The sequence below is a fragment of the Lepidothrix coronata genome, unplaced genomic scaffold, assembly GCF_001604755.1.
Source record: "Lepidothrix coronata isolate B3197 unplaced genomic scaffold, Lepidothrix_coronata-1.0 Scaffold2, whole genome shotgun sequence".
NCBI classification, from domain to species: domain Eukaryota; kingdom Metazoa; phylum Chordata; class Aves; order Passeriformes; family Pipridae; genus Lepidothrix; species Lepidothrix coronata.
The window spans coordinates 5,636,521-5,664,200 of NW_016690182.1; the positions used below are offsets into that span (position 1 = coordinate 5,636,521).

Sequence of the window (27,680 nt, forward strand, 5' to 3'; positions counted from 1 at the left end):
CAACCAGCCATCCTCTCCCTGCTGTGACAGGGTTCTCCAGCCTGAAAACCTGTTTTAAAGGACAGGCAGTGAAGGTTTCTCTGAACTACCTGCTCTGCAAACACCTGTCTCCCACAGGCTTCCCTTCCTACCTGAAGAGAAGCAAATCTTTCCTGCTCTTAGTATAAAACAGCATTACTGTGAAAAGCAAGTGACAGGGCTGTGACATTAGCTAGGCTGTGACAAACTCTCTGCTGGGACAACTGCAGTGAATTGGGTCTCACTCCCAGAAATAAAACGTGTTAAGGTCTGGGTAGGATTCATCTTCCCCGGTTTTAATCCACCAGTACAACACATCTAGCCCAAGCGACTCAGCCCCATTCTCCCAGCATAAAACAACTATCCAAAATAGGATCCACTGGAATTGAGCCACTAAGAACTTCTGGGATGTACACAAATTAACTGGTCAAATATGCACCTGGTGGTAAGATCCTCCCACTTGATCACCTGATCCACAGTTATCAGAGAGAGACAGCTTGCAAGGAGATGCAGAGGTAGCATCAGACACCCCTCTGGAGGATTCTGCCCAACCCTGTGCGGCACAGACAACTGCCTGAGCTCAAGCACGGGGGCTGGGGCCTCCTGAGCAAACAGAGAGAACGGTGGAGCAGCGTGAACCCGATGGATCCACTGCTGGAACTTACAATTGGCTGTAGCTGCGCGCCCGGGAGCATGAACTGCATCTGCTGAGCAAACATGGCTGCGGCCGTCTTCTGCTGGATCAGGTTGTTGCGTCCATTTATTTCAAGTTGTGTTTTTAAGTGTGGGGGAGGGTGGAGATATTTGCAGTTCTCTCGGGTACACCGGCCCTAAAAAACATAATGAAACAGCATTTCAGTGAATGTAACACTCAGGGCAGCTGGAGAAATTTAATTAAGGATTGTTTGGGTTACTGGAACAACACAATCATCGAGGCAGAGGCAGTTTGGTAGCTACTGTGCCTCTTTTGTGATTCTTCTATAACGGGTGAAGAGAAGAGCAACATGACTTCTCCTGCAGTAACACTAAGCGAATACTATCAAGCTAAACCCAAAAGTCAGGCTTCCTGATGTTAAAATGATTGTTGTAAGAAAAAATTCCAAACAACTCAATGCAAACACCAATATTTTCAGAAGCTAGTGGCAACAGTTCCAGAAACAACAACAAAAATTCCCTGTTTCCTTGCGTGGGTTGTTTTTCCCCTCCCTCCCAACACCAGACAACTTAATTGGCCCTGACAACCAGACAGCAAGAAAAAAAAAAACTGTCTCCACCACTTCCCCAGCTGCGCTGGGTAAAACAGTAAGAGGATAGCTCTGTAAAGCAGCACCTCTGATCCACAACATGCAGGTACCCCAAGATGCTGAGAACTGGCAGTCACAGGAGGAAGAACTGAAATAATTTTCCCCCTTCATGCTTTCATTGGTCAAAAGCCACGGTATGTTGCATCACTGACTCCTTACCCCTGCAATAAACATAAGCACTGGAGGTGCCAGTGGCTCCTAAAAAGCGAGGCACCACTAATGTGATCACTGCAAATCAATGGAGATCGTCACTTAAAAAACATCTATAAACTCTGCTTTAACAGAGTTTGCAAGTAGACACAAGAAGATAAATATCAACAGCTTGCTGCGTAAGAAAGCTAGTAACACATTTTGCCATTAAAATTAAATAATTCTTGAAAAGTAAGGGTTTGCCCCCCCTTCTTTGTGTATTCCCTCCTCAAGAAACAGAGGCATACAGAACACATGAAAACACTTAATGTAACTTTATCATTAAGTTATTTATAAAACTTTGACCCAAAACTGGTGAATTTTTTTGAGGAACAAATTCTTTGGAGCTATTCAGAACATATTAAAATAACACCAGATCTGGAGGCCACAAAGCTGTTCCATGACAGATAACTAATGGTTCCTGCAGCCAGCAAAGGCACAGGACCATCCATTACCCAGCCTGTCCCAGGTACTCTCCTCAAGCGCTGGACATGGAGTTCTCAGTAATTAAGTTTGCTTTCCAAAATGGCACATCAGGTGAGCCCATGTACCTCCTCCTGCTAGCAGGAGCAGAGCTGTACAGGAACAGGCAGCAGAGCTGTAACCCCATAAGCAGAGCTGTAACCCCATAACCACGGGGGTACAACTTTTACACACCACTGCACCCAGAGCTCAGGCAGGTGGGAACCTCCTCAGATGGGCCCCTCCTGCATCCAGGATGCTCCTCTGGGGATTCTTAAGACTTGTACAAACATACAGGTGGAATCACTGGACAGTCCAAGTACCACTGCACAAAGCCAACACCATAACCCACTGCAGGGGCTGGTTTTGAACCCCCAGCCAGGCTCTTGGCATGCTGGGGAAGGAGCAGGTCACTGTAGAGGAGCCTGAGACTTGCAAGCTCTCCTCTGTGTGCTTTCCTCTGCCCCCTTTCCTGGTGGGGATAAGAGCTTCCCTTGGGAGAGGGCTGCAGAGCTTGACTGCAGCATGAAAGGGGCTGTTTGACATGTATCATGGGAACAGGCTCCTCTCTTATCTGCTCCAAGGAGATCATAGTTAAACAAAAGGCAAATAATTAAATGCAAGAAGTGGTGGGCTAAACCCACTGGGACAGGGAAAAAAAACACTTCCAAACTTTAGCAGCCTGCCTTTACAGAATGAAACTCTCTGCCCCGCTCCTAAAAGAGCCCAGTGGCTCCCAAAAACCCACCTCAAAAAGAAAGGGGCTTTCTAATGCTATTGCTTTGGCTTCTCCGCAATCCAACAGCCCCAGCAGTGAGTTAATTGCTCACAGGCCCTGTGGATGTGAATCTTCATCAAAAGACACTTTCTCACATCTGTGTGAAGTGAGGGTAAATGGCACCACACAGCTGGCTGGTGCTCAGGTGACCCTGCACCCAGGGAAATAACCACATCAGTCTGGGAGGAGGAGGCATCAGCATTAGGCAGGTCGGGTTCATGCTCCTCATGGCATCTTTCCAGCTGCATGGGACCAGGTCTCTCCACAGCCCTTTCCATCACCTGGGACCCAACAAGAGCCCAGGGTTCAGCCACAGAGCATATCTGCAGCATCCCACCTCCACAGCTTCTGCGGGGCCGCTGCTGACCAGGAGCAGACCCCACAGAGCCGTGGGCTGTCGAAGGCCAGGCAGCTGCTCTATTCTAAGCTCCAGCCTCCAAGGGCTTACACATCAGCCTTAGAAATTCTTCCTGGCTGTAACTTGGCACAAGTGTTTTGGGTTGGGAAAACACTAATTTCTACCAAATTTGGAAGAAATCTGTGTAGATTCTACACTGCAGGAATGGAGAAGATGAAAAAAGAACTACCATTTTTTGTAAACAATGCTTACACAGTCGTCTTCAACTTGAAAAGGACTGCTATTTCAAGAAAATTGTGAATATCATTGATATCAGCAACCCCAGCTTACTGTGAAGCTTTGTTCTACTTTTTTTCCTCAAAGCAGTTTGTTTAATTCCAAGAGGGTGTTCTACAAACAGAACATTTTTACTACCAACAAAAAAAACACAATACAGCACGAGGCCTTGGTCCTCCAGACAGAGCCTGTGAGTCAAAACCAGTGCCCACACAGAGCTAACGGTTTCAAGGACACGTATTTGTAAGAGACAGAGCTGTGCAGATGCTGCTGCAGAGCGAAGGCTGTGAAGTGCAGCACGGCTGTCAGTCAGACCTTTGAGGCTCGAGAAAGACTAAATGAATCACTGCTGCACTCAGATTCAAACCCACATCTTCGGCCCAGCTCCTCCTAGTCATCATTTTGATCCTGAGCATCACCAACCACTGTTTTTCAGCAGGGTGGGTTGGAAGCCACAGCTGAGTCGAGTTGCCCTCTCCAACACCACAGTAGGTTCTTAATCTCTCAGACAATGAATTTTTGGAACTGATTATGTGACTGCAAAATGTTCCCAGTTTAGACATCCATGTATGAAACAACTTTCAATATGTGTCACTCTATAGTCATGGGCACCACTAGTACTCCCTGAACTCCAACACTGGTGGGGTGAGCCCTTCTTCTACACTTCCATCACAATGCCCACCGTTCTTGGTACTTCCCAGCAACGCACACACTCTTCTAGACCAATTTCAGCTCTATGAAAGCCGCCAGAAGGACAAAAGAACTGCCATTTTTCACTCCTCAGTACCAGCTGCAACACAGCAGGGAAAGCAACAGGGAACTGGTAGCAAATCTGCTGCGTGGATACTGGGCTGGGGACAAATAAGGACAACTCCATTTTATACCTCTGTGGCCTAAGAATACAACAGGAGTGAGGCCCCCAAGTTTCAGATGAGCATATTTATGTACAAGCTAGAGTTTTTCTGCAGGGACTAGCTATGGCTCCAGCACATCAAATGCTTATCACATGGCACAGGACAGACTCTGCATGGAGACCAGCTGAGGCACTGTCCAAGCTGAATGTTGCACCAAAAAGCACCATCTTAGCACATGGCTGCATGTGTCAGGAGGGGACGCAGTGCTCAGAGACTGATCTGTGTTGGTGAGCAGCATGCTGAGCCTACTGGGACCGGTGCAGCCATCCTCCTGTAACTGGAACTTTGCTGCTGTTAATTCAGCACGAGTATTGACTGCAGGGAAGGTGCACTCCCACCCTGTCCCGGGTGGCACATGAGCCTGCAGCCAGGGAATCACTCCCCAGTAACAGACTCTGCTGCTGGCCTTGGTAACACGCTAAATATAGCTGTATTTTCTGGCTCCTTGCAAAATGGAAGGAGTCTGAAGGACCATATTCATCAGCTTCTTTGCCAAATACAGCCAGGAGGGAAAAGCATATGGACTGCACTTCCCAAGGCTTGAAAAATGGATATTAAATATAAATCATTAAAGGATTTTATAAGAGTATCTTCTCCCCATTTCTTCCCACACACTCCCCCACCCTTACAGTAGGCTGCTGGCATGTGATTGACTCTGTGTTGCCAACTTAAGTCATGCTGTGATGGCGTATACTGTAAGTGGCTGGCATCTGACACCAGCTAACATGACAGCAGCATGTGCTGCAACAAAGCCAGATGTTTTGAATGCAGCACTAATGGCAGCACACTGAAATCCGGTAGAAAAACCTGCATTACACCTGGCTATCTGCTGGGCTGAACCTTGTCATCTGCATCCTAGCTCGGAGGGATGCAAATAAGAGCATGCTGGGTACTGCACCAGGCTGGACAAACCTACTCTAAGCATGCTGCACAAATTGTCTCCTCACTGGTTGCTGAAGTTGAACTGTGCTGCAGAAGCAAGGCTTCCACCATGAACCCAACACTTGCACCAGTAATGCAGTTTGCTATGGTCTCTTTAATCCCAGACCCAGTGAGGGGCTCCAGACACGTTTCTGGTTTTAATGACTGCACTGTATGTCCTGTCAATCACCAACAGTTCTCATGTGAAAATCTTCAAGCTAACATGGCTTTTCACACACTAGAGGCTGCAGTAGGCTTGTGCCCTGACTGTGCTGCCTTTTCCACAGACACTGATGACATGTACAATGACTGACAGCAAAAAGAATGAAAAGAGACCAGGCAGGGAAGGATTTCCATGTTTTGCACAAAAGCAGGCACCAAAACACAGCTTGTCTACATAACTATTCTCTGCATGAAGCAGCAGATTTCCACCTCCCCAAGAGGAACTCAGTGGGGAAGCACATTCAGAGATGTGCTGGCCCTGCTTACTCAGTGCCTGTCGCTCCCAATGCTGAGGCATGAAACGCTCTCTGCTTTCCATCCCACTCACCACATGCACACAGAGGCCTTCTCCTAGCTATGGATCCTTGCTCCTGCCACAGCCTTGCATGGCTTTTACACATGAAATACAACTTCCACCATCATGGTGTCTGCCCCACATCTGGAAGGCAGGTGAAGGACAGGCTGCAGAACTGCCCATAAAGCAAGAATTGTCCTGCAACAGTGGGAGGCAGAAAGGGTAGAGCTCAGGGCTGCATAGCTGTGTCCCTGAGCAACTGGAATGCTGGCTGGATTGAGTGGCTCATCCTGCCATCTCCAGTGCACCGCGTGGCTCATCCAGCCACCTCCAATGCTGCATCAACTCCTCTTTCCACACAGGTAGAGAGCTGCGTTGCAGGAAGGGAGACAGCTCTCCATCTCACTGCTGGATCAAACGCCTTCTGCTCTGCAAACAACATCAAATAGCATGGAAATAGCATGTTTTCAACTGGAAAACAAAGGAGGCTGGAGCCAACAAGTCAGCCTGATCATTAGCAGAGTGTTACGTCTCAAATAGGTGTTCATGCAGCCCAGCTGCCACTCACTGCAGTTCAAAGCCCAGCCCTGAACATGCCTTATCTGCCAGCTCTTTCTACAGGCTAATCAAATCTCAAAAGCTCAAATCTCAAAAATCTGCCAACTGAGTCAGTGAGAACTGCAGCCTTGCAACCTGCCTTGAACATTGATTGACCCTGGCACAACACACCAGGTAACTTCTGCTTAACAGCAAAGCTTTTCTCCTTGCAGTGTAGGAGCAGCTCACTTTTACAGAAAGGTTTTAAAGTGTAATTACGTACAAAGCACTCCTTAAATGTGTTCTCATGGAAGGCTGTTAGCCCACCTACAAGCATCTAAGAAGCAGGTCTATAAGGATGTAGTGAAGTGATACATCACCCCATGGCCCCACACAGATCACCTATTTTATTTGTACCTGTTACTTGTGAATTTCCCACACACAGGACAGAGCAGTGCTGTGCAAGTACACAGATTTTTTTCACGTCCTGCAGCTGACACTGCTGGTTTTACATCCCTGCACGTTTTCTTTCCTTCTAACAATGCAACATTTTTTGACTCACTCTCAACAAGCCTTTTCCAGAACTAACCCTGACCCGGCTACGCTGCATCCTGTATCAGGCAGCTGATTCACTCATATGCCATATTTGGTACTGCTTTTATTGAACTCGCTCTCCTTTTTATGGACTACTTTTTCAACCTGTCAAGACTATCTGCAACTCCACATCTGGTTCTCTAAAGTGTCTGTAGTTTCTCCCAGCTCAGAGCACCCTACCAATTTAACAAGCACACTCTCTCTGTTCCGTCATTCAAAACAGAACAAAACAAAACTCAACAGTTCTGCTAAGCACATCCTTCCAGACTGCCACTGAACTCAGTTTTCCAAGCTGTTGTGGGTAGTCACATAAAAGTTTATCCTATGCTTGGCTCCCTGTCTTGTTTGGTAGCTGATTTGTGCCACATCAAAGACTCCCAAATCTGAAAGAACCCATCTCAAAGGCTTTTCAGTTCTACTGCTTTTTCTGCACCTCTCAGGACAACTCTTAGGATTCTCCATGCTCTGCACCTCTCCTGTGCCAGCACCCCCACTTGCCATTGAGCTCACAATTGTACAGAACACTGGGTACAAAGAAACTCGTGGTCTGAAGTTAGTTGCAACAGCAACAAAAAACATACAGCACAGCTGGTTGCTGACAATTTTCAAATGCAGGTGTAACACCCATTTACAGAGAGCCTGGAGACTGCTGTTATGGTGAGGATCCCGCTGTGAACATATCATAGCCGAAAAGAAAAAGCAAAATGTATCTTCTAGTCAGCATTACCAGATGGCAATCAGCCTTGAAGGGAAGGGAAGCAATGTAGACTTCCTACCATAAAGGAGCTTCCATTTCAATGTATGTAGATAAAAACACTGGAGTTAAGGTTAATCTGGTAGCTTCCAGGTATGGATGATACAGACCCTGTGAAACATGTTCTAGCCACGAAAGAGTACAGTTCATGAATACAGAATTTGCTGGAAATAGAATTCAAATGGCCCATAAAAAAGCAGAAGCCACAGTTCTGCAATGTCTCTAGGACAAGTCTGCCTAATTTTGAAACTCCCACCTCTGGGTCCAAAGAGCCACCTCCCTGAGCCTGTGCAGACAGATGAGAAGGAAACTGCTAAGAACAGCCCAGGTGTTATTTTGGCCCAACTGAGCTCCACTGCAGTTGCTCAAGAATTCCTTTTCAGATTTTATGCTGTTCTGAACGATGCTCTGAGCTGTAGCAGCAGCATGTCAGCTCTGACCCAGGGCTGCTCAGGTGAACAGGGACATGTCTTTTGTCAGGGTACAGAGGACAAGAGTCAGACCTGCCTTTCCACACAGCTTCAGTGGAAAAACCAGAATAGCTATCACAAGCTCCCAGGGCTACCAGCGTTCCCAGCACTCTCAAGGCAGCCCCAGCTTGTCACAGCAACTGAATTTCATGGCTTCAATAAATGTTAGGTCAAGCCCTTTCTGAGCAAGCCTAGACTTGATTTCAACTGAAATGAGTGAACCTTGATGTTTTGCATGATTCCAAATGAAAGCAGGTGACATTTGGCAGCAACGACAAGAGTTTTAGGTTTTTTGAACTGAGAGCTCAAAGTGAAGCTCAGTGGCACATGCAAATGCAAGACAGCACACCAAGCAGACACGCTGTGTTCACCCCACTGAGGGGAGGCTGGTGCATTTTGCACAGTCCCAGTCTGCCCAGTTTTCCTCTCCCTGAAGCTGTGGAGCAGAGCCCTGGGAAGCCAGCCAGTAACTGTAGCTGTTTGGGGCTTAAAAAATAAAGTTATATTCCTCTGCAACTTTTAAAAAATCATATCAGATAAACACAACCACTTCAGTCCAGGTAGGGCCTAGCTCCATGTCCAGTGAGCAGGAAAAATACAGAAGGAATGGGAAGCAGAGAGAACAATGCCTGGCTGTAGGACATTGGTGCGGCTCTTCAGCCTCCCTGTCTCACCTGTTTGACTGCTCTGCTGGGATATTTGTGCTTTGCAGGGAGATGGAAGGAAGGACAGGAGGTAGAAAAACGTCAGCATCATTTCTGCAAATGTATTCAAGTCCAGAAGAAAAGCTGCCAACAGCCAGCCGAGGAGATCGCTGAACAAACACTGCTGAAGACCTGTAACACCTCAGTCTCTTTGTCATTCCGGCCTTTGTCTGTGAAAGCCAACCCCTACCACAGACACAAACCAGGCTGAAGGGGCAGTTTAGCAGCTGAACAATTTCTCCAGTGTACTGAAAAAGTACAGAGCCCATCACAGTGCTTCTGTCGCACCAGGGTAAGAGACAGTCATCAGATGCAAACACTGGGAACAAACAGATGCACAGCATGGCCAAACCCTACTGCACATGCCAGACCTTTCAAATAGTGCGTAGAAAACTGCAAAGCACTTGGACAGGGGGCTTTGCAAGATCAGATGTGCTCTGCTGGGATTCAAAAATGCTTATCTAGGACTCGCTTACAAAGTCTGCAGCCTCAAAATGCTTGTCAAGCTTGTTTTTGTTACACAGCTCAAACCAGAGCAGGAGAGAAAAACAAAGAGACAGCAGCATTTCTATGTCCTCATCTCCCTTTTTGGTAGCACCTTAACCAGTGACAGCCACTCACAGCCAGTGCCAATAACTTCAAACCACTGAACTCGGCAGGCAAATCCAGCTCCATACAGAAACAATGGCTCCTTAGCACAGAGATCAAGTATTAAAACAAGTACCATCACCCCAGCATTTTTAAATACATTTTAATTAGAAACGGGGAGGGGGGACATGCAACTACTGCATTCCAGTAGATTCTAAGCAGCCACAGGCACTTGCCTAAATTCCCAAATCTTTATTCACCTGGCAATTAGGGAAGCCGAGAGCTGCTGTGAGTGAAGTTTTACTTTTGCACATTGCTGAATACAGCAATGTTCCACTGAGTTTCCCCAGGACAGCACAAAGAGGTCGTGGCTGTCCTCCTGCTTTCATGCAGGATTTTCATTCCAAGCTGTTTATTATACTTGAAGGTTTTTACAAACTCGGAGCAGTTATTTTGTTGGGGAAAAGCCCTGTAGGTCCTTCATTATATTTTTACATCTTGACAACTCTTTCCAGCTCTGTTCTCCTGCCAAGCTCTCTCCATTGAGGCCAATGGCATGCTCTGTTATGCTCAATGAAAAAAAAAGTGTATTGATTTTAATGTTTTTGGTTTGTGGAACATTTTTGTTTGCTCCAAGCAATGGACGGTGTTTACCAAGTCCAAGGAATATATATTAAAAGAGTATGGCACTGTCAAAGTATATTTTTTGGTCTGTAGAGCCACAGAGCAGAAAAACATGTTTATCTGAGAGATTACTACTTCCAATAACAGCAATCTCATGCCACAAAAGAGAGGAATAAAGACTTCATCAAGCTCTTTTCTTTTCTATCCACCTATACATTTTGATTAGGCTACGTTTTGTGAACCATATCAGTCTGTTACCACCACGAACTTGAAATGAGGTTAAAGAAGTATCATCAATTCAGAGTTCTGAACTGAGCATCTTCCAAGTATTATTCCACTACCCTCCCAGGTTCAAGAATGTTCAAGACACCATAAAATAGGCTTCTTTAATACAGTATCAAATATAGGCTCTCCGCAAGCAAAATAAGACTTTACAGACCTGCTCAAGCAACTGATCGATAACAATAACAAAAGAAGGCATTTACTGCCCAGTAAAAAGAGCACATCGAGGAGCATGTTTAGCCCTGGGACCACTGCATGTGCTGAGAGTAGGACTTGAGCAGGTGACATCCCTGCAATGTTAATATTCTTGTGGGTTTCAATGTGGGATTATTGTAAGTACAAAAATCAATTCTACCTGGAAGATAGAAACACTGGCATGTCATTGATTTCTCTTCTGTACTAAATTACAAAAAAAGTCCATGCCAGTCTCTGGAACAATATTGCACAAGTACTGTATTAAAAAAACACCACAAAACGCCACAGAAAACCAAACAAAATTAAACTTCTCATATGTCTTTCACCTTCACCTTCCATCTCCCTCAATTCTGCTCCTCCAGATTGCTATTACACCAGGCCAGTTTTTGAAAATACCAAGTGCAGTTTCTCTTGTCCCTTAAAACCACTTTTTCATTGCAAATCCCGTAATCCAATTCTACAACTTTCACCAGCTGAATCTGTCAAGGTCACACGGAAAGTTGATGCTTCTGACCTTCCTCTACCTACAGTATCTGTTGAATATTACAATTGCAGCAGGCAAACCACACGTAGACAGAACCAAGCAAAGTACATTAAAGCCCAGGAGAATAAATGTTAAAGTACTGTGCTCATGAATACAAACATTGGACGCATGACCACCTCCAGCAGCCTTGCTCCTGGAGTTTACACAAGGGACAAGGCAAACAGGGAAGACCACAGATTGATAACCCAGTGTCTGACCCAGACCCTCCCTCCTGTCATGTGGAGGGCAAAGTCATGCTCAGAAAACCTCATTCTCACTGCTTTGGAAAGCAAAATGAAACTGCAAACAAAAAAATATGAGGGTGGCTGGGTTTGGTTTGGGGTTTTTTTTTAGAACTTGGCAGAATACAACCATTTACCAACTGAGGATTAGCCTAATTTTTGTTTGTGTTGTTGCTTTGTTCAGAAAGCAACAGCTTAATGGGCACAAACAGGTTCCTGGTTTTCAAAAAACAACTAAAAAAAACTTTAAAAAAGAATCAATTCCATCTGGACACAACAATTTCCAGGGAGAATCTTCAGTCTGGAAAAAATAACTGTGCAGGATGTGCTTCAGCCTCAGCTACTGAGGGGCTGCCAGGGGGTAACGCAGCAGGGCCCTGAGCAGGAAAGGATGTGGCTGGGCTCTGCTTGGCATGCTGGTGGCTCCTCCCGGGGCACACCATGGCACTGCCACCCCAGATTTCCACTCTTCAGGTGGAAATGCCAAGATATGTCAGAACAGGACACAACAGCCCCTCTGTGCATTAGCTTAAGCCAACAAAGGATGTGACTGCAGGGCAGCAGCAGATGCAGCAATACAAGAGGGTGATGCCCTCAGTTGCCACTGCAAGATTTGCTCCCAGACATCTGTCAGAGCCAGGGGTCTGATGTTCCAAAGCACAGGACACCTTTTTGCTCTTGGCTGAGATCTGCCCAACAGCAGAGGGTAAAGCCTCGCCCTGCCCCTCACCCTGATGGCCCACTGATGTCCCCAGCCAACTGCTCCATAGCTGTGCCCCTCTGGCTACATTCAGCTCACCAAAGAGCTTTGTCCTCATGTTCCTGTTTCAGCCACAGGTGCCAGGCAAATCTGTGCACAGCAGACCATCTCCCCTCCACTCTGGCTTTGTGAAGAAACTATCAGACTACCAGAAAAGGGCTGACTCCACATGCTCTCACTCCTCTCTGAGCAAGGACTCTAAATCTTTCTGGTCTATGCCAGGCCTCAGATTTCATGCCCACAGTATAATGAACTTGCTGCTGGTCAAAGGATTAAAGGTGCAGATACAAAAAGCACCTTCAAGAGAGCTCCTGCAGCCTGCTAAGCACAGCAGGCAAGGACCACACATCTCACGTGGCCACTGGCTTCCAAAGAAGGCATTCAGGCCAAGTGACATTGAATCATAGCCCTCCATCTAGGAGGCAGTAAGGCTTGAAGAGAAAGGAAGAAAGAAAAAGAAACAAAAAAAAACAAGCAAAAAGAAAGCCTGCCTTGCCCTAGGCAAATATTCCACCTCAGTCAGCTTTTGGAGATTGATCTATCTAGTGTGCTGTTTATTACAGCCGGTAACACATGCACATTTAAGTCACAGAGGGGATTTTTCATTTAAAAAAACACTTCAGAAGTGCTCTTTAAGCAGTGCCTGGCACTAGAAACCAGATATGTGACCAATATTTGCTACCATCTCAAGTGAAAGGGAGATTAAGGCAGTGTAAATGTTTGTTAGGAGTTGAGCCCATGGAGCAGCACAGGAAGCTGTGGTGGCAACAGGGTAGGCCTTTTTCCATGGAGGTAAACACGATGGGCTCACAATGCCAAAGATAATACAATGCCATCTCTATGGGCAAAAGGAGAATTTGGCAATAATAGTTCTGGGCTAAAACTGCAATTAGTGAGACATATTTAACTGCAATTCACATGCACTAGTCACAAGTGCCACACAGGCAGTCAGCCTTAATGAACAGGATGCCAAGTTCTGTGCCAACATCTGAAAACCTGTTAATTTACGATGGATTTATTAAAACAACCTCAGCCAGAGAAAAACTTCTACCTGTTCTAATTACAACACTCCTCATACACTCCTGTTCCCACAGTCTGTTATCCAGCCTCGTGAGAGTCTGTGCACATTCACACTCCCGACCTCGCTCAGCCAAAGCAGATCCGTGCTCTTGTCCCTAACTGAACACAGGCAAGTAACAAACCCTTCCCAGGAACAGTAAGTCAACACAGAGGCTGCAAACCAGCCTGCTCAAGGAGGCTTTCTGCTAACCCCGTATTCCATGCTGACCTAGACACCCAAAATCCAGGGTCTCCATGTCTCTACGCTGATGTACAGCCCAAAGACCCCAAAAATCCAGCATGAGTGGTCTGTTTTCTCCACGTGATACCAGGAATGGGGATTAACTGATAATGCATTTTGTAGAAACCATGATTTCAGCTGCTGAGAGGTTAATTCCATGTAGCCACTGATTAGATCTGTTCCCTCTCCAGTAACAAGAGCTGCAGGACAGAACACTGAAAAGGTTGTGAGCCTAGCTGGGTGGATATATCCACTTACTCCTGTGGGATGCAACTTTTAGCCTGACCTAAATTCTCCTCTGAGCAGCACTGGTATAAGTGCCAGAACAGCTAAGAAAGGAATTTGTCGTGCGTGTGCATTCATGTGTATCTGTCCATCCGTCTGTCCCAGCTGACCAACAGGAATGGAACTGATCAGGGCTTTCCTTTCATTTGCTTGGTGTTTTGGAGTTTGTGTTTTTAATAACCACCAGATTCGGTTTTTTAGGTTTGAGAGCACAAGAGAAAAGCTGGGGGAGGCAGAAGCAACTAAAGCACATCCAAGTGGATGTGCTTGCTCATTCAGAATTGCAGCACAAAAGCAAACTTATCAAATTACTGTGGGGTTTTTCTGTCCTCCCTGTACTGCTGCTCTGCTTTTCAAACTCCTGCTCTGAGCTGCTTATCCATGTCCTGTTCACCAGTGCAGGGGATGCTCAACCTTTTGTAGATGAGGAGGAACGCAAGGATTACCTTTTGAAGGCTGTTTTCTATTAGAAGGCAATCTTAAACAACATGACTTCCTTAGGCAGCACACAACTGACCTCATGTATTTTGCTGCTGCTACTGACAAGAGATACCTTCAGATGCAGCACAATCCGTTCCTAAAGGGCAACAAGAAAAACACCTTTCACTGCCCTCATCGGGCACAGTCAGGATGAGTCAGCTGCAATGCAAATGTTCATTTGTTTTTAGGTGGGATGGGCCCATATAGATGGGGCTAGGAGGGATTGGAGGGATTTTTTCTGCAAGGAAGAGTGACCTTTCCTGAGGACATCTGCAGTCTCTCCCCCACGTGAGAGGAGTAGCTGCAAAGAAGCTCCAGTGTCATTAGCAAGTCTGGAATGCAGCAGGACCGGTGCCTAGGTAATCCAACACTCACTGGAAAAATGCTCTCACTGGCTTAAACCAAGATAGATGGACTTCTGATAGGGCCCTGGCGGAAATCCCTGCACAAACTTTTCTGTAAGTGCCTCTGATACAAGCCAAGAAGGAAAATCAAGAAAAGTGCTAACACTTTTCCTCTGGTTGGGCTCAGCGCTGAAAGGCTGCTTAAAATCATTCCCCAAGAATTAGCATAATCAAACCAGAAAAAAACCAAAAAATTTTCAGTACTGTTTCTGTCCTACCTAATGTGAGCTGTACTGCGAGCAAAACTTCTGAAGATTTTACATTACCATGGACTCTTCAAAAACCCATGCAGAGAAACACAAAACAACAATGAAAATCCTCTTAATTCAATCTGTGCTTTATCGCACAAGGCCGCAGCAGGGGATTTTTGGCTGTGGGAATACAAATACTCATCAATGCTACAGCTCAGGGTCCTGCTCCAATTACTACCCAAACACAGAATGAGACAGTCCCAGCCTGAAGAGTTTTCAGTCTAAATACACTAGACTTGGTGGAAAAACCCCAGGCGGTCAGGGGAAGCCTCAGCAACACCCAGACTGCATTCCAGCTGCTGTGCTGGGCTGCTGCAGCTTGCAGAGCAGCAGCTGTGATGCCCTTGATGCCTCCTGAGCTCCTGCCAGGCAGGCATCCTGCCCGTCCCACCTCTGCACTGCTAGTAAAAGTGATCCTTGTCCATTTGTCTCTCAGCCCCCAAGGGACTTTTCCCCCCCCCTCAACTCTCCCGAAAATGGCGCAGGAGCAGTTTGAGTGGGCTCCAGTGACAGAAGCCTGATGCGGAGCTGGCAGGGAGGCTGTGCTGATGCTGTGGGGTAATCCGTGCCCTGGTGTGACTGCCAGCCAGCGGATGCTGACAGAGCTGGCAACAATGGGTGGCCGGGGTCCTTGCCCCATCCCTGAGATCCCCGGTCCTATGGGAAAGTGCCTTGGCAAGATGCTTCTGCTTCTCTCTTGTCACCTCCATCTCCTTCCCTCGAGGTTGCAGTTTGGTGAAGGTTTCAGACATCCCTGTCTTGCTTTTACCAACCCTAATGGCTCTCCTACTCCGAGCGCCTGAGTGACTCAGCCTGCCCGCCTGCCTTGCTCCAACTCCCACCCTGCAGCACATCACGGAGGTTTTATAGGCAACAGGACTGACACAGCAGGGAGCCCAAGTCTGCAGGGAGGTAACTGTGATGATTATCTCTTCATCTGCAAGTGCACCAGATGCACCAAGAAATAAAAAGAATTGCTGAAGCAACAGGAGAGCAAGAGACTTCTCAGGCTTTCTTGTTCAGTCCCTGCAGACACCACAACAGAGACAGGGAGGACAGAGGAGCTGCAGGAAGGTTTGGGGACAAATAGGCCCGGAGGGGAGGAGGAAACAGAGCAGAAAGGAGAAACAGGGCATTAGAATAAGATTGCAAGTCTTGCACCATGGGAGTGAGATTTGGGAAGGATTCTGCATAAAGCAGCAGGAGCATCTTTAACACCTTCCCTTACAACGTTTGGGAAAGAGTGACATCGCCTCCAAAGAAAACTCCCTGTCTTGGAAATCCACTGTTTTATAAAACAAGATTTCCTCACAGGGAGGAAAGCATTTTCCTTCCTAGAGCTGACCTCTGCCATACCTGGATGACCTCCCAAGCCCTCCTTGAAGGCTCATCTTTATGTCCGGCTTCCAACTCCACACCGCCCTGACCACTCAAGTGCTACTGCATGGACTTAAATGTCCAACCCTGCAAGGCTCTAGCTTCCTCCTGGCAAACTCATCCAGGGCTTGCTATCTGCAGCATCACGTGGAAGGGACTCTGGGAGCAGAGCCCAAGCACCGCATGCAGCACAACACTGCACGAACCGACCATGTGGGATCAAGCGGCACTTAATGGCCGCAAGCTTTACTCGTGCCCTGATCCTTCAGGAGAGGATGGCAAGAGGAAGAAATGCTGGTCAGTGGGATCTGCCAAAGCAGTTGGGATTACACGCTGAGGTTTGTATTCAAACTTTGCTCGGTTGTGGCAGGGCTCTTTAAGGACCTAATCTCCGTGTGACTGTTCCCAGCACCAGCCGTGCCCCTGCGGATAACAAGGACTTAGGGAAGCACCCTCATGATGGCTGTGCTCTCCAGGCAGGCTGGCTGCAACTCCCCTCTGTCGATGCTGCCCTGGCCATCTCCTCCACTGCACAGTGATACTCCACGCTTTCCTAACTGCCTCTCTGGCTGAGAGCTGTATCTCACTAAGCACCCACAGCTAATCACTCAGAGCAGAAGTAATGAGACAAATAAAGCAGCACATTTTGGGCTAATGGCTTGAATCCCCATCAGAACCTGGTGTGGGTACTGCTGGGCAAAGACGTGGACATCACTAATGCAACTCAGCTAAATGCAAACACTCCTGTCCATAATGGTTGTTTTGGGTCTTTTTTTGACACCAGTGTAGGAGAGATCAGCTAAAACTAAGTGCGGCGTTAATGGTGAGTATGGTCAGAGGCAAGATAAAACTGAGCACACCACCAACCAGGCACCTGGGCAGTGTGTTGTGATACCATACCCATTTTGCAGGATTAGCTAAACTGCTCCTGGTTCCCATTCCCAGGACTGTCAATTAAAGCAGAATTTGGCTCCACTTTCTAACAGTGCTTTGTGCAGCCGCCTCAGCAAGGGGTGGGGGCCAGCAGCACTGCGCCAGCAGGCGTGCTGGGCTAGTGTGGTGGGTCTTCCCTCTACTGTGCAGCCAGATTAATACACAAAGTAGCTTGTTTTAAACATCCACATTCCACTGGTCCAAGAGGAAAACTTCCCCAGAGCACAGGCTGCCACCTTCCAAACAAGGTCAGACACTGACCTCCTCCCCCACCGCCAGTGACCTTATTAGCACTGATCATAGTTCTAATAATATCCCACATTGTAAGCAGGCCATCTGCCGTAACATTTCACTACAAACTTGGGGAATTGCTTGGTTTGAGTATGCTCACGTCCCAGCAAGCCAATTGTCCCCTCTCAGGAACGTGCCTCTTCCCCACAGCTTTAAGCTAAATGTTGCAGAAAGGCACCTCCAGCTCAGAGTTGAAGCATGCAGAGAACAGTACAGAGCCATTCCCAGGTGCTGGCTTCAAACAGAGGAGATAAAAACAAAGAGGTTAAAAATCCATCACTCCAGCATCACAGCATGCAACTCCTCTGACTGTGGGGACACCAAGTAAGCATGTCACTGAAACCCACAACAAGGCCAAATGAGATGTTCAGAGAGCCAGAGGTAAAGCCCAAGGTCCACAAAAGATCAGTGTTACTTTTGTGCCACATCTACTGTGTGGACAGCAGAAAGATTTTACTATCTTAACACTTTAGCTATGGTTAAGCTGAATATTTTCGCTGCCATTTCAGGAGAGAGGCCTTTCCTAACAGACAGCTAAGCTTGCGGAACTAAACATGTTTGATAGCTTTTCATTTAGAAGGAGCCAAGGTTTGAAATGCTTACTCAGTTAAGACACCTGTCTAAAACACCCAGAGTCTTGTTACTACAGCAGCTCAGTTACACTCAGCCTTCAAAGAGATTTTGTTAGTACTGCTCCTCTGAGGTCAAAAAGTGCAATTAGGCACAGAGACTGACATTACAACACTTTGAGGCAGTTTGCATCATCACAAGGCTCTGAAAGCTGGTTTTCCAAATCCTTGGCCTTTCCTCTAATCAAAATGCTGTCATCAGACACGACATGAGAAGCTACATGGGGCAAGGAAGAGGGTCAGCACTTGGGTCTCTGCTGTTTTATGAACAGCAGTAAAACAATATTAATAAGCCAGAAGTAAAATTGTGCCTATATGGGGCAACACCCAAGGTCCTCAAAGCATTTAATAGCAGCATAACAATATTTATAGGGGCAGATTTTCAAAGAGCTCAGCTCCTCACTTGGAAATCTAACCACTTATTGAAATGCTCAGTAGGAGATGTCAGAGGATGGGCTCTCCAGAAGGCCCGGTACATCTTGTTTATATTTGTTTTCAAGCTTCCAAACAGCTCAATTACATCAATGCATGTTACAGCACCCTCCTTCAGATGGGTGAACCAAGTGGCAGAAAGCTATTGTCAGCAAAGGGATTACATCAAACTGATGCTACGCTGCTGAAGAAATCCACCAACTCCACACAGCTTGTTCAGAGTCACTCCCCCCGAAGGCATCTTTCGCCACCTTCCCCCCAGCTCCCTAACTGGCCTAATGCAATCAGGAGCACTAGAAGTCCCTAAGTAGCTTCACTGACACTGCCACAAAACAGGACACCACAGCCAAGTGTCGCTCCATGATTACAAGGATCCTCTTTGCCCCAGACTCTCTCCGGGGATAGAGACTTGTAGGTTTGGGGCTTCTATTTCAATCCCAGTATTAGCTACTGCTACACATCAGGGCTGGAAGATGTAATGCCTGAACTTCCTTCCCAGGAGAATCTGACAGTGCCACGGCTTGCAACATGGCACTAGCTGAGGTGCCAGAGCTCACTGTACACACACACACACACACACACCCACACACACACACCCCACAGCCTCCATGCTCCTTTGGCCAACTTCTGACTCACAGCCAGGCAAGGGTAAATGCAAGAGCAGCCACAACTTGCTGGCTGGGCTTAGCACCCCATCTCCCTCCTCCCAGTGCAGAGAAACCCCTGCAGCTCACAGAGCACCCCACTGCATTTGCACTGGGTTACAGGCACAGAGCTAGTGCTTGCAGGTCCCAGCAGGAAAGAAACTCTTCCAAACTGGAAGGCCAAAGGGGGCAGAGGAAACAACCATGGGCAGTTCTACCCCTCTGGAGACTGGCTGAGAAGACCACTTCTCTCTCCCTCAAAACCTGATGCAATAACTCACTCCAGCACAAGGAGTTCTTTGCTCCCCACAGGAACTCTACAGCACTTAAAATTGGGCTTAAGTATTTTGCAGAACTGGAACCTCAGTCTGGAGGGCTTTGCCCTTAAAATAGGAAAGCAAGCCTCGGGAGCAGGAGATGGCATGCCACGGACGTGGAACATTGCAATATGCCCATAAAAGGTTTCAAAATGTATCTGCTTAAGAGCTCGCAGAAGCTCAGAAGGGTTTAGAGTCACATCCCAAAAGAATTTCTCTCCTGCTTTTTTAGGCAAGTGTGAGCAGCAGTCAGCACTTTACCACCATCTTCCCAACCAGAAACCCAAGGTTACTCTTGGCTGATATTAATAATGTAAATGCTGCTGGCTTTACCCTTTGAGGATGGTGGTTTGCTCACGCCACACAGCAAAGATCGAGGCAACATGAGCTGCAGGCAGGAGCAGAGGCCCTGCATTGCCAGGGCTGGCTGGTGAGGAAAGGCAAAGCAAGGCTGGCAGCAAAACCCCACTGCTGAATTTGCTTGGCCCACCTCCCCAGAGAGGCTGGCCTCCAAAGTGTGGTCTCAGGAACAATTTGTGGGCACAGTTCTGCTTTCCAACATGTTCAAGGGGAAATGCACACAAGTCAGAGGCCCAAGGAAAAGATGTAATAAATTAATCAGCTACAGGAACTCAGACAAGCACAGTGGTCCTGTGCTTGCCCCTTGCACTGGGAGTGCCTCCCAATGTGCCAGCCTGTGCCCACACCTCTGCCAGCCTCTTGAACCTGACCCAGGGACACCACACATGAGACTGGCACTCACACACAGGCAGACAACAGTAAAGGCATCTGCTCCTGTGCAGGCAAGCTCTCAGGAGATCTGTGTGGTCAGGAGGCCTGGGGCACAGACAGTGCTCTCCATCCACTGCACAGCAAATACCCAGTCACCAAATATCCACCTTCCACAGGAGTGTGAGTCTAAGGTCTATCAAGGAGGCCAATATGTCACATAAGGGACCAACACTTTCAGAATGAAGTTATCAAAGCCTGATCAACTAAGAAAATAATAACTTCAAGTATTTAGCTACTACTAAAAGTGTCACACTGATAGCTTGGTGGGCAGTTTATTTCAGACAACTCACTGCAAGACTCCTCACAGACTCTCAACATCCACATCAGCACTGACAGTGTGGCCTCTCCAGCTCCTATCTCCAGGGGCCCCAAGAAGCTCTCTGTGCTGGGATGGATCCCACTTCTCGTGGTTTCCAGAGCTACACAGTATTCCCAGGACTTCCTCCATTCTTTCAGCATGTAGCTGAAAAGGGAGCATCTCTCCAGGATAGCACCAGAACTAGCCTATGCACCAGGAAGCCTACAGACATCTCACCTTTCTTGCCATGTTACCACAAACACCAAGTTTCACAAAGCACATATCCTCAGAAATGGAAAGGCCAAGATGAGGCTGCTCAGCTACAGAAAGACTCAGCAGAAATAGGGACAGGGCCAGCCTCTTCTCCCTCCACAGCACACCTCAAAGATCACCCGCTTGCTCTAAAGCACAGACAAGGAATTCCTGCCAAGGGCTCTGCCTCACATCTTTGCAAATGGCTGGCAATGAATAAGACCTTCCTGCACCTCCCTATCTATTGCTGTCCCTGCAGCAGAGTCACCAGGTAACACCAGCCTGTTTCCAGTTACATGTGTTCATTGCCCAGCAGCTCCCTGGAGAGCCAGGACCAAGGGAATTCCAGATGCAGGACTTTGTATTCAGTGCCTAAGGCACTCTGTCCTCCTGCTAACCCTGCTGCAGAGGCAGCAACCTGCAACAGAGAAGCAAAGGGACAGCTCAGGGCAGCAATCTTCTAAACCATGATAGCGAAACCCACCAGTGCTCATCTGTCATGGTTCAGCTGTCAAAAAGTCACAGATGAATGAAGTGAGACTACTGGGACATCAGAGGAACCACTGGATAACACCAAACAAATCAAACATGCTCTGCACAGACCTCTGTCTTACAGGAAGATCGTCCAGGCAGATTAAAGCAACAAGGTGTATCCTTTCTTTCCCTGGAAACCTGAACATGCCTAGAGAGGTGACGCATCATCTTCAAGTAACCAGCCTTGACCCCACAGAGAGCATCTGCAGTCCAGACACGGGGGCAGGCCTGGGAGGTGCTCACCCACAGGCAGTGCCAGGTGACCTTCTCCATCAGTACTCTCCATCCCACAGATGTGCCAAAAAACTTCTGAAGACACTACAGAGAGTATACACAGCATGTGTGCCAAATAAATTAAGCTGTGAAAAAATGGAACTTGTTGTAACTTATAGACAAGAAGGGATCAGGCCTAAATTACTTTTTTCCTCCACAAGCTTTCCTATTCTCCTTGAAGTGCCACTCTAATTCAGAGAGAAATACAAAGAAAAATACAGAAATTAACAGAGAAATACAGTATTTAGTTTTTACAAATAAAACGGAGTTTAAATACATTTTTCCACACTTTCAGATGTTTGATTCAGTACTTATAAAAAGCACTTACAACATGCCAAATGACACACAAGCATCCAGAGGACAGAAAGCTGCTGTAAATCTACTGTTGCCACTCAGGTAATTTGGCTTAATGGCCAAAGGAAAAGTGAAGGTTTGTCACACAGGTAACTTGGCTCAACACTGCTCACGTGGAATATTTGTCTCTCTATTACACTGAGCTGAGACATGCAGTCAGAGTGTCTCCAAAAATATCTTTATGGCTTTGTTTGCTTTCTTCGTCTCTAAAAGTGTAACCATATGCTAAGTTTAGTGGGTGGTTTTAGTTGTTTCCTAGTTTGCAGTTTATTTAAATTTTAAAAAAGTAGATTTGATTTCCAACCAGTAACAGTCAGAAGTAATTCTAGTCAAGTCAGCATAAGCCAGGTACAAATTAGCATGAAAACTGTAAGCAACAGCCTCAGGTACAGCAGTTTCAAGATCATATGGTACATTTATTGCCCAAGCACTGTGAACTTTTTAGACTGCTGTGGGACTTTGAATACTATTACCAGAAAATAACACTTCTTTTAGAAAACAGACAATTCTACTTTTAACTTGATTTTATGCCTGTTCACAGAAAACTCACCTTTTTTATAGAGAAGTGCTTTGAAACACGCAATAGCTTAACAATGTTTTTCACATTAGACCTCCCAAAGTCAAAATTCATATTCCTGAAATTTTTCATCTCACTATTTTCTGTCTCAAAATGCTCTTCAAAACTTCAGTGTGCATATGGAAATTACTATGTTGATAAAGAAAATTTAAAAAAAAATAAAAAAACCCCAAACAAACACAAAAAACCTCCCCAACCCACACCTCTCAAAAGCTGGGTTTGTAAATTTTTTTTAAACCACAAGTCCATAAGTCCAGTGAGCAGTATAATTCAAAGCCTCTGAACAACCAATGTGCATTAGTTACATATTTTTATATACTATATCACTAGCTCCTAATGCCCCATCTCTCAGCTTTTTTCTCCATTAGTGTTTAAAGATGCTGCTTTTTTCCTGCCTGACACGTTCAGAAACTGAAAACACAACCAATGGCTTACTGGCCAGGAATTAAGATCTTACCCCGCCCTCCTGATCCAGCCTGAATACGAAGGTTAATGACTTGATGAGCACTCGCAGACAGCTCACTGCAGTGCCACAACAAACCTTTGTAGGAATTGCCACGAGCTGGCAACCCGTGTCCTGACCCTTACAAAAAGCACCAGCTCTGCATGGGACGGTGCACAATGAGCCTGGAAAAGAAGCAACGGATGAACCCAAAGGCCATCTGAGCTTACAGGGACGACATTCCATTCCTCTCCTTTGCTCAGAACGTCTCTGAGGTGCCACAGGACCTGCCTAGGAGGTACCCCAGAGCCTTGGCCGCTGCCCAGATGCCCTCGTGGTCACCTCTGGAAGTGGGGTGGCCCAGCACAGCTGGCTCTCGTGCCTCTGGACTGCCCTCCACCAAACAGTGCAGCCTGCTCTTCCATTCACACAAATTAATTCAGAGTGCACTGCTTCCAGAATAACCAGGAGGGATGCACGAGTAGAGAATGAGAGCTCTCTTGGCATCCAGTTCAAATTGCAGCTTCTTGCAAGGAACTATTTTTAAGTTTTATATCAATATGCTCGAGAAAGGTTCCTTCTGCTGCCTACAAATGTGCAAACTCCCCCTTCCAAGAAGCACAGCTCAGGACAGCAAGACCCAGTCCTGCACTTTCAGCCTAATTAAGGCCCCATATTTCACCACTAAAACATTGCATAAAATACAACTCTCCTGCAGAGCATTTCGTGCTGATCCCCACCTGAGCATCACTGAGGACCCCACTACCTTCAGGAGTCCTGTGTGTTCTTCACAAGATTACAGGTAGCAAGAGCCACCCATGAAACAACCCACACTGAGGCAGCCTGGCTGCTTCTGGAAGATTACCACTCTTGTTGCTGCAACAGGCACAGAACTGCTACAGGAGATTGAGGAAAAAAGGTTAAAGAGAGATGTAGAAAGTATATATATGCTGCTCGTGACCTGACCGGTGAGGTGAAACCATTGTACACTGGGTTATCAGGAGTTCCTGTATGAAGGCATTGTTCAGGCTTAAGAGGTTTGTGAGAAAAAAAAACAAGCAACAGCAGTACACAATGGATGCAGATAAGCAACCTCCGAACAAAGCCCTGGGCGACTGCAAGACAACGGGAAAACTTATTAGCTGCAAGCATCCTATATCCTGTCTCCAATAAAGCAACACAGATGTTCTGCTAATGCAGGGCGTGAAAAGACAAGAGAGCACTAAGCAGCTATTGAGCCCTCCACGGGAGGGAGGGTCAGTGTTCAACAGCTGTTGGGCACAAAGACATCCACAGGATGGGCATGAAAAGCTTCTTAGCAGGTCTGAGAATGTAACATCTCTCTTGTCAAAGGTAAGGGAGGCCACTGGTATTGCCATGAGCCCCTCAACGCCACTGCAAACAGGGCTTTGCAAGCCCAGCTCTGGCCCAAGAACAGAACAACCATTGTTTGGGAGTTTAGTCACCAGGGTGGTTCTCTCCACTGGGAAACCCGTGGTGTACCCAAACACACACACAGACCATGGCTCTCCGTGGCACAGTGGAAACAGGGCTCTGTCCAGGGAGAGCTACTGGATCCATGGGTCTGGAGGTAGGAAGTGCTCCAAGACCCACTTCTTGTCTGAGAAGTGGGGTGCAGAAACAGCCCCATCATTAACCCTTGGCCAAGTGCTCTGCACAGTCAGACTCCTCCTGCTGTACTTCCCAAAGACAGAGTTGTTGGCCCTCCAGGAGGCTTTCCTAAACCCAAAAAATCTGTTCTCTAAAAAATTCAGGCCACTTAACTAGCATCTGCTACTGTGTCAAGAGGAAACTGCAACAAGAACATTAACAGCCAATTACATGGGAAATGCTCTGAGCTGTAGATGATCACACTCTGACTTACTTTTTTTTTCTTTTCTTTCTTAATGTGGTGTTCCCCATCCCATTCCCCATTGCTGAGTGGGAAAGGGTTTGCCCATACCAGTGGGTGAGATTTGAAGCCCAGCTGCCCACGGACTTGTCCTGCACATCTCCCAGCCCCAGCCGTGCAGAGAGGGGCTGGCACAGAGAGCCTGGGTGAGCTGCAGACATTGCACTGCCAACAGCACACGTGGGGAAGCGTCACACACCGGGTGACAGCAGAATACAGCACAGCTCAGAGCCCAGCCAAGCTGGGTGCCTGCACAGGGGACACGTCCCTGAGACACTGCAGGCAAGTTCTGCTAGTGGCACAAAACCACCCTACACAGCATGACAGCCCTCCTTTCTGTTCACAAATAAACGCTATAAAATGTGATCGTAATAATCTCTTCATTAAAAGTATCTCCACTGTCACCGGCTGCAATTCAAAAGTTTCAAGGGCATAAAGAACAAGACTTTTTTTTCCCCTTCAATAAAAAAATGTTTGTCTTTTGCTATCAGCAAACCAGCAATGTAAATGAACATTTGAAAGTCACTGTATAACTAAGAGTCATTGCATATAATCAGATTAAAAAGAGAAAACTGAATGCAAACAGAAAACTTGAGTTTCTTGGAAAAAAACAAGTGAAAATATGAAGAAGCCACTAAGGAATAAAATGGGTAAACCAGTGTCAGACCAGATCCAGCCCCAGTCTGAACCTGTGCATACATAATTCCACCAGCTCTGTTACTCATTATGCTCATAAAAATAAACCCAAATCTTTTCAAGCAACAGTTGAAGTTCAAGGGAAAACTTTCAAGCTTGTAAAATTTACCAGACTCTTTCTAGAAATTTAAACAGGTTAATTACTCTGATCAAAACATTAAACGCAATGTCAAGAGATCTCAAACACTATCAGTTATCCATATGGTCTCAGAGTTTTTACTATCCTCCTAAAACCACATTTGAGGAGTCATACTTCTGGGAAAAAAAAGAAAAAAAAGTGGATATTCTTTTTCCAAGAAACATTGTGAAGTGAGCCTGGAAACAGATGCCCCTCCTGTGAGCCCCCCATCCCACACCCAGACTGACAGTCCAGGTCTTTGGTAACGTTCAGAAGTCACCCCTGGAGCTCCGGCAGTGACAAGCAATCAAGAGCTATTTACTGCCTCCCGAACAGACATTGCAAGGATGAGCACCAGCCACAAGGCGCAGCCACAGCTCCAACAGGCTTGGCAGAGCCATCGCGTTTGCATGTCCCTTGCAGAAAGCATTTTCCCGACGCCCATTTCTGGGAATGTTGTTCTCCAAATATTTTGGCTGTTCCTCATCTACCGGACAGCGTTAAGAGTGCATCTGCAACTCTGTCTCCAGGAAAGACATGTAAAGCTGATTCATTATCTTAAAACGCTGCTTTCATTCCTGCTCATTAAAAGCGCATTTCAGATCCCTGCACCGAATGCATGGCTCATGTGCTCTGGCCACTCAAGCACTGGGTTTCAGTTCTCTTCTTATTTAGTTTCATTTGTTGCCCACAACCTTGCATTCTCCACTTCGGGGACAGCTATATCAGACCTGAGCTACCATCGGAAAATGCCCTGGATAGAATCCTGTCTCTCCTTGCAATGCCTGGCAATCCAGGCAGTCGCACCCGATGTCAGACTCAGCCTAGATTTCGGGAGCTGCATCCCGCACCGCAGCGTCCTCCCTGCAGAAACAAAGCAATAAACAGTTGTTCTGCACATCCCACATCCCAGCATACTGAGCCACTTGGAAGAGAAGGAAAAGCAAGTAAGCTTAGGTAATGCACGCGTTAGACAGTCCTCACCTTTAGGGAGTCAAAGCAGGCAATAACTCGACCATTTTCCACATGGCAACTCCGTGACGGATGGGCGAACTTGCACTCTGCATCAGACCGAGAACAAGTACCTCTCTGAAACTCTCGACACACTTCTAACGTCAGCCATTTTGTATCACGGACCAGGGAAACGTTTACAGCCATATTAAAAAACAAAAATTAAAATGCAAGCAATCGCACCCTTCCTCAGGGTAATATTCGCTGCTGATCTTTTTTGTTTCTTCTTTTTTTTTTTTAAAAAAAGGGTAAAAAAGTGAATTCAAGTTAAACGTGAAGAAATAACTAACTTGTTGCTTTGGTAGAACTCCTATTCATCAGCACTTAGGTTTTCATTTAAGTCAAATCGTGTTTCTTTAAACAAGAATTAAACATAAAGCCAATCATAAAATAGAAATCTTATCAGAACAACTGAAAATCAAATTAGAGGCCAGCTCCTAAAAGTGCAATTGTAGAAGTTAAAATACAAGTGTTATATTTTGTGCCACTGCCAAAGTTACTTGCAAATAACTGGCAGACTTTCAAAAGAATTCTGTGCTCTCCAGTTAATGGTTTCAATTATTCTTGCAAAAAGCATATGCTGCTGGCAGCACTTCAGTTTGTGGAATGGTCTCGGTCCTTAGGGAGAAAACTTCGGGGTTTTTTTTTCCTTCTATTTCTTGCTTCTAAAAATTACGGTTCGCGAGCATGAAAACAGGCAAAAGGATGTCTGATTTTTTTTTTCCTCTCTTTCCTTCTTTTCTTTTAAATATTTGCTACATAGTCAGGGGAAGGAAAAAAAATAAAATGGCTGAGCAAACTGCGTGTAAATGGGGAGAAAAAAAAAAAAGGGCTAGGCTGGAGGAGCCGCCGTCAGGGCACGGACTGCAAGCAACGCCGAATTAAACAGAGAGGGGGGGCGAGGGGCAGAGAGAGGCAGCCCTAGACAGAAATCCAAGCAGCGGTGGCTTCAGGAAAGGCACTTTTCAGCAACCTGCAGGAAAAAGAGAAATAGAATCAGCCAGGAGCCGGCGGCGGCCCCGCTGGGCGGGCGCGGGGCGGCGCCGGCGGCCATTGCGGGCACGGGGG

General features: G+C 46.6%; 1 protein-coding gene across 9 annotated transcripts in view; it reads right to left on the reverse strand.

Moving 5' to 3' along the window:
• Positions 1 to 27,680, reverse strand: part of MBNL3 (muscleblind like splicing regulator 3) — a 92,399-nt gene that overhangs the window by 31,547 nt on the left and 33,172 nt on the right. For 2 of the 9 annotated variants that reach the window (XM_017816811.1, XM_017816801.1), the window contains exons 2-3: positions 26,586 to 27,585; positions 684 to 848 (exon numbers count right to left, since the gene is read on the reverse strand). In XM_017816811.1, the coding sequence (XP_017672300.1) occupies positions 684 to 848; positions 26,586 to 26,759 (339 nt within the window). In that variant the 5' untranslated portion in view covers positions 26,760 to 27,585. Of the gene's footprint in view, positions 1 to 683; positions 849 to 25,849; positions 26,313 to 26,332; positions 26,466 to 26,585; positions 27,630 to 27,680 lie in introns of those variants that run through there. The other 7 variants (XM_017816835.1, XR_001875142.1, XR_001875143.1 and 4 more) reach the window with 7 other exon arrangements.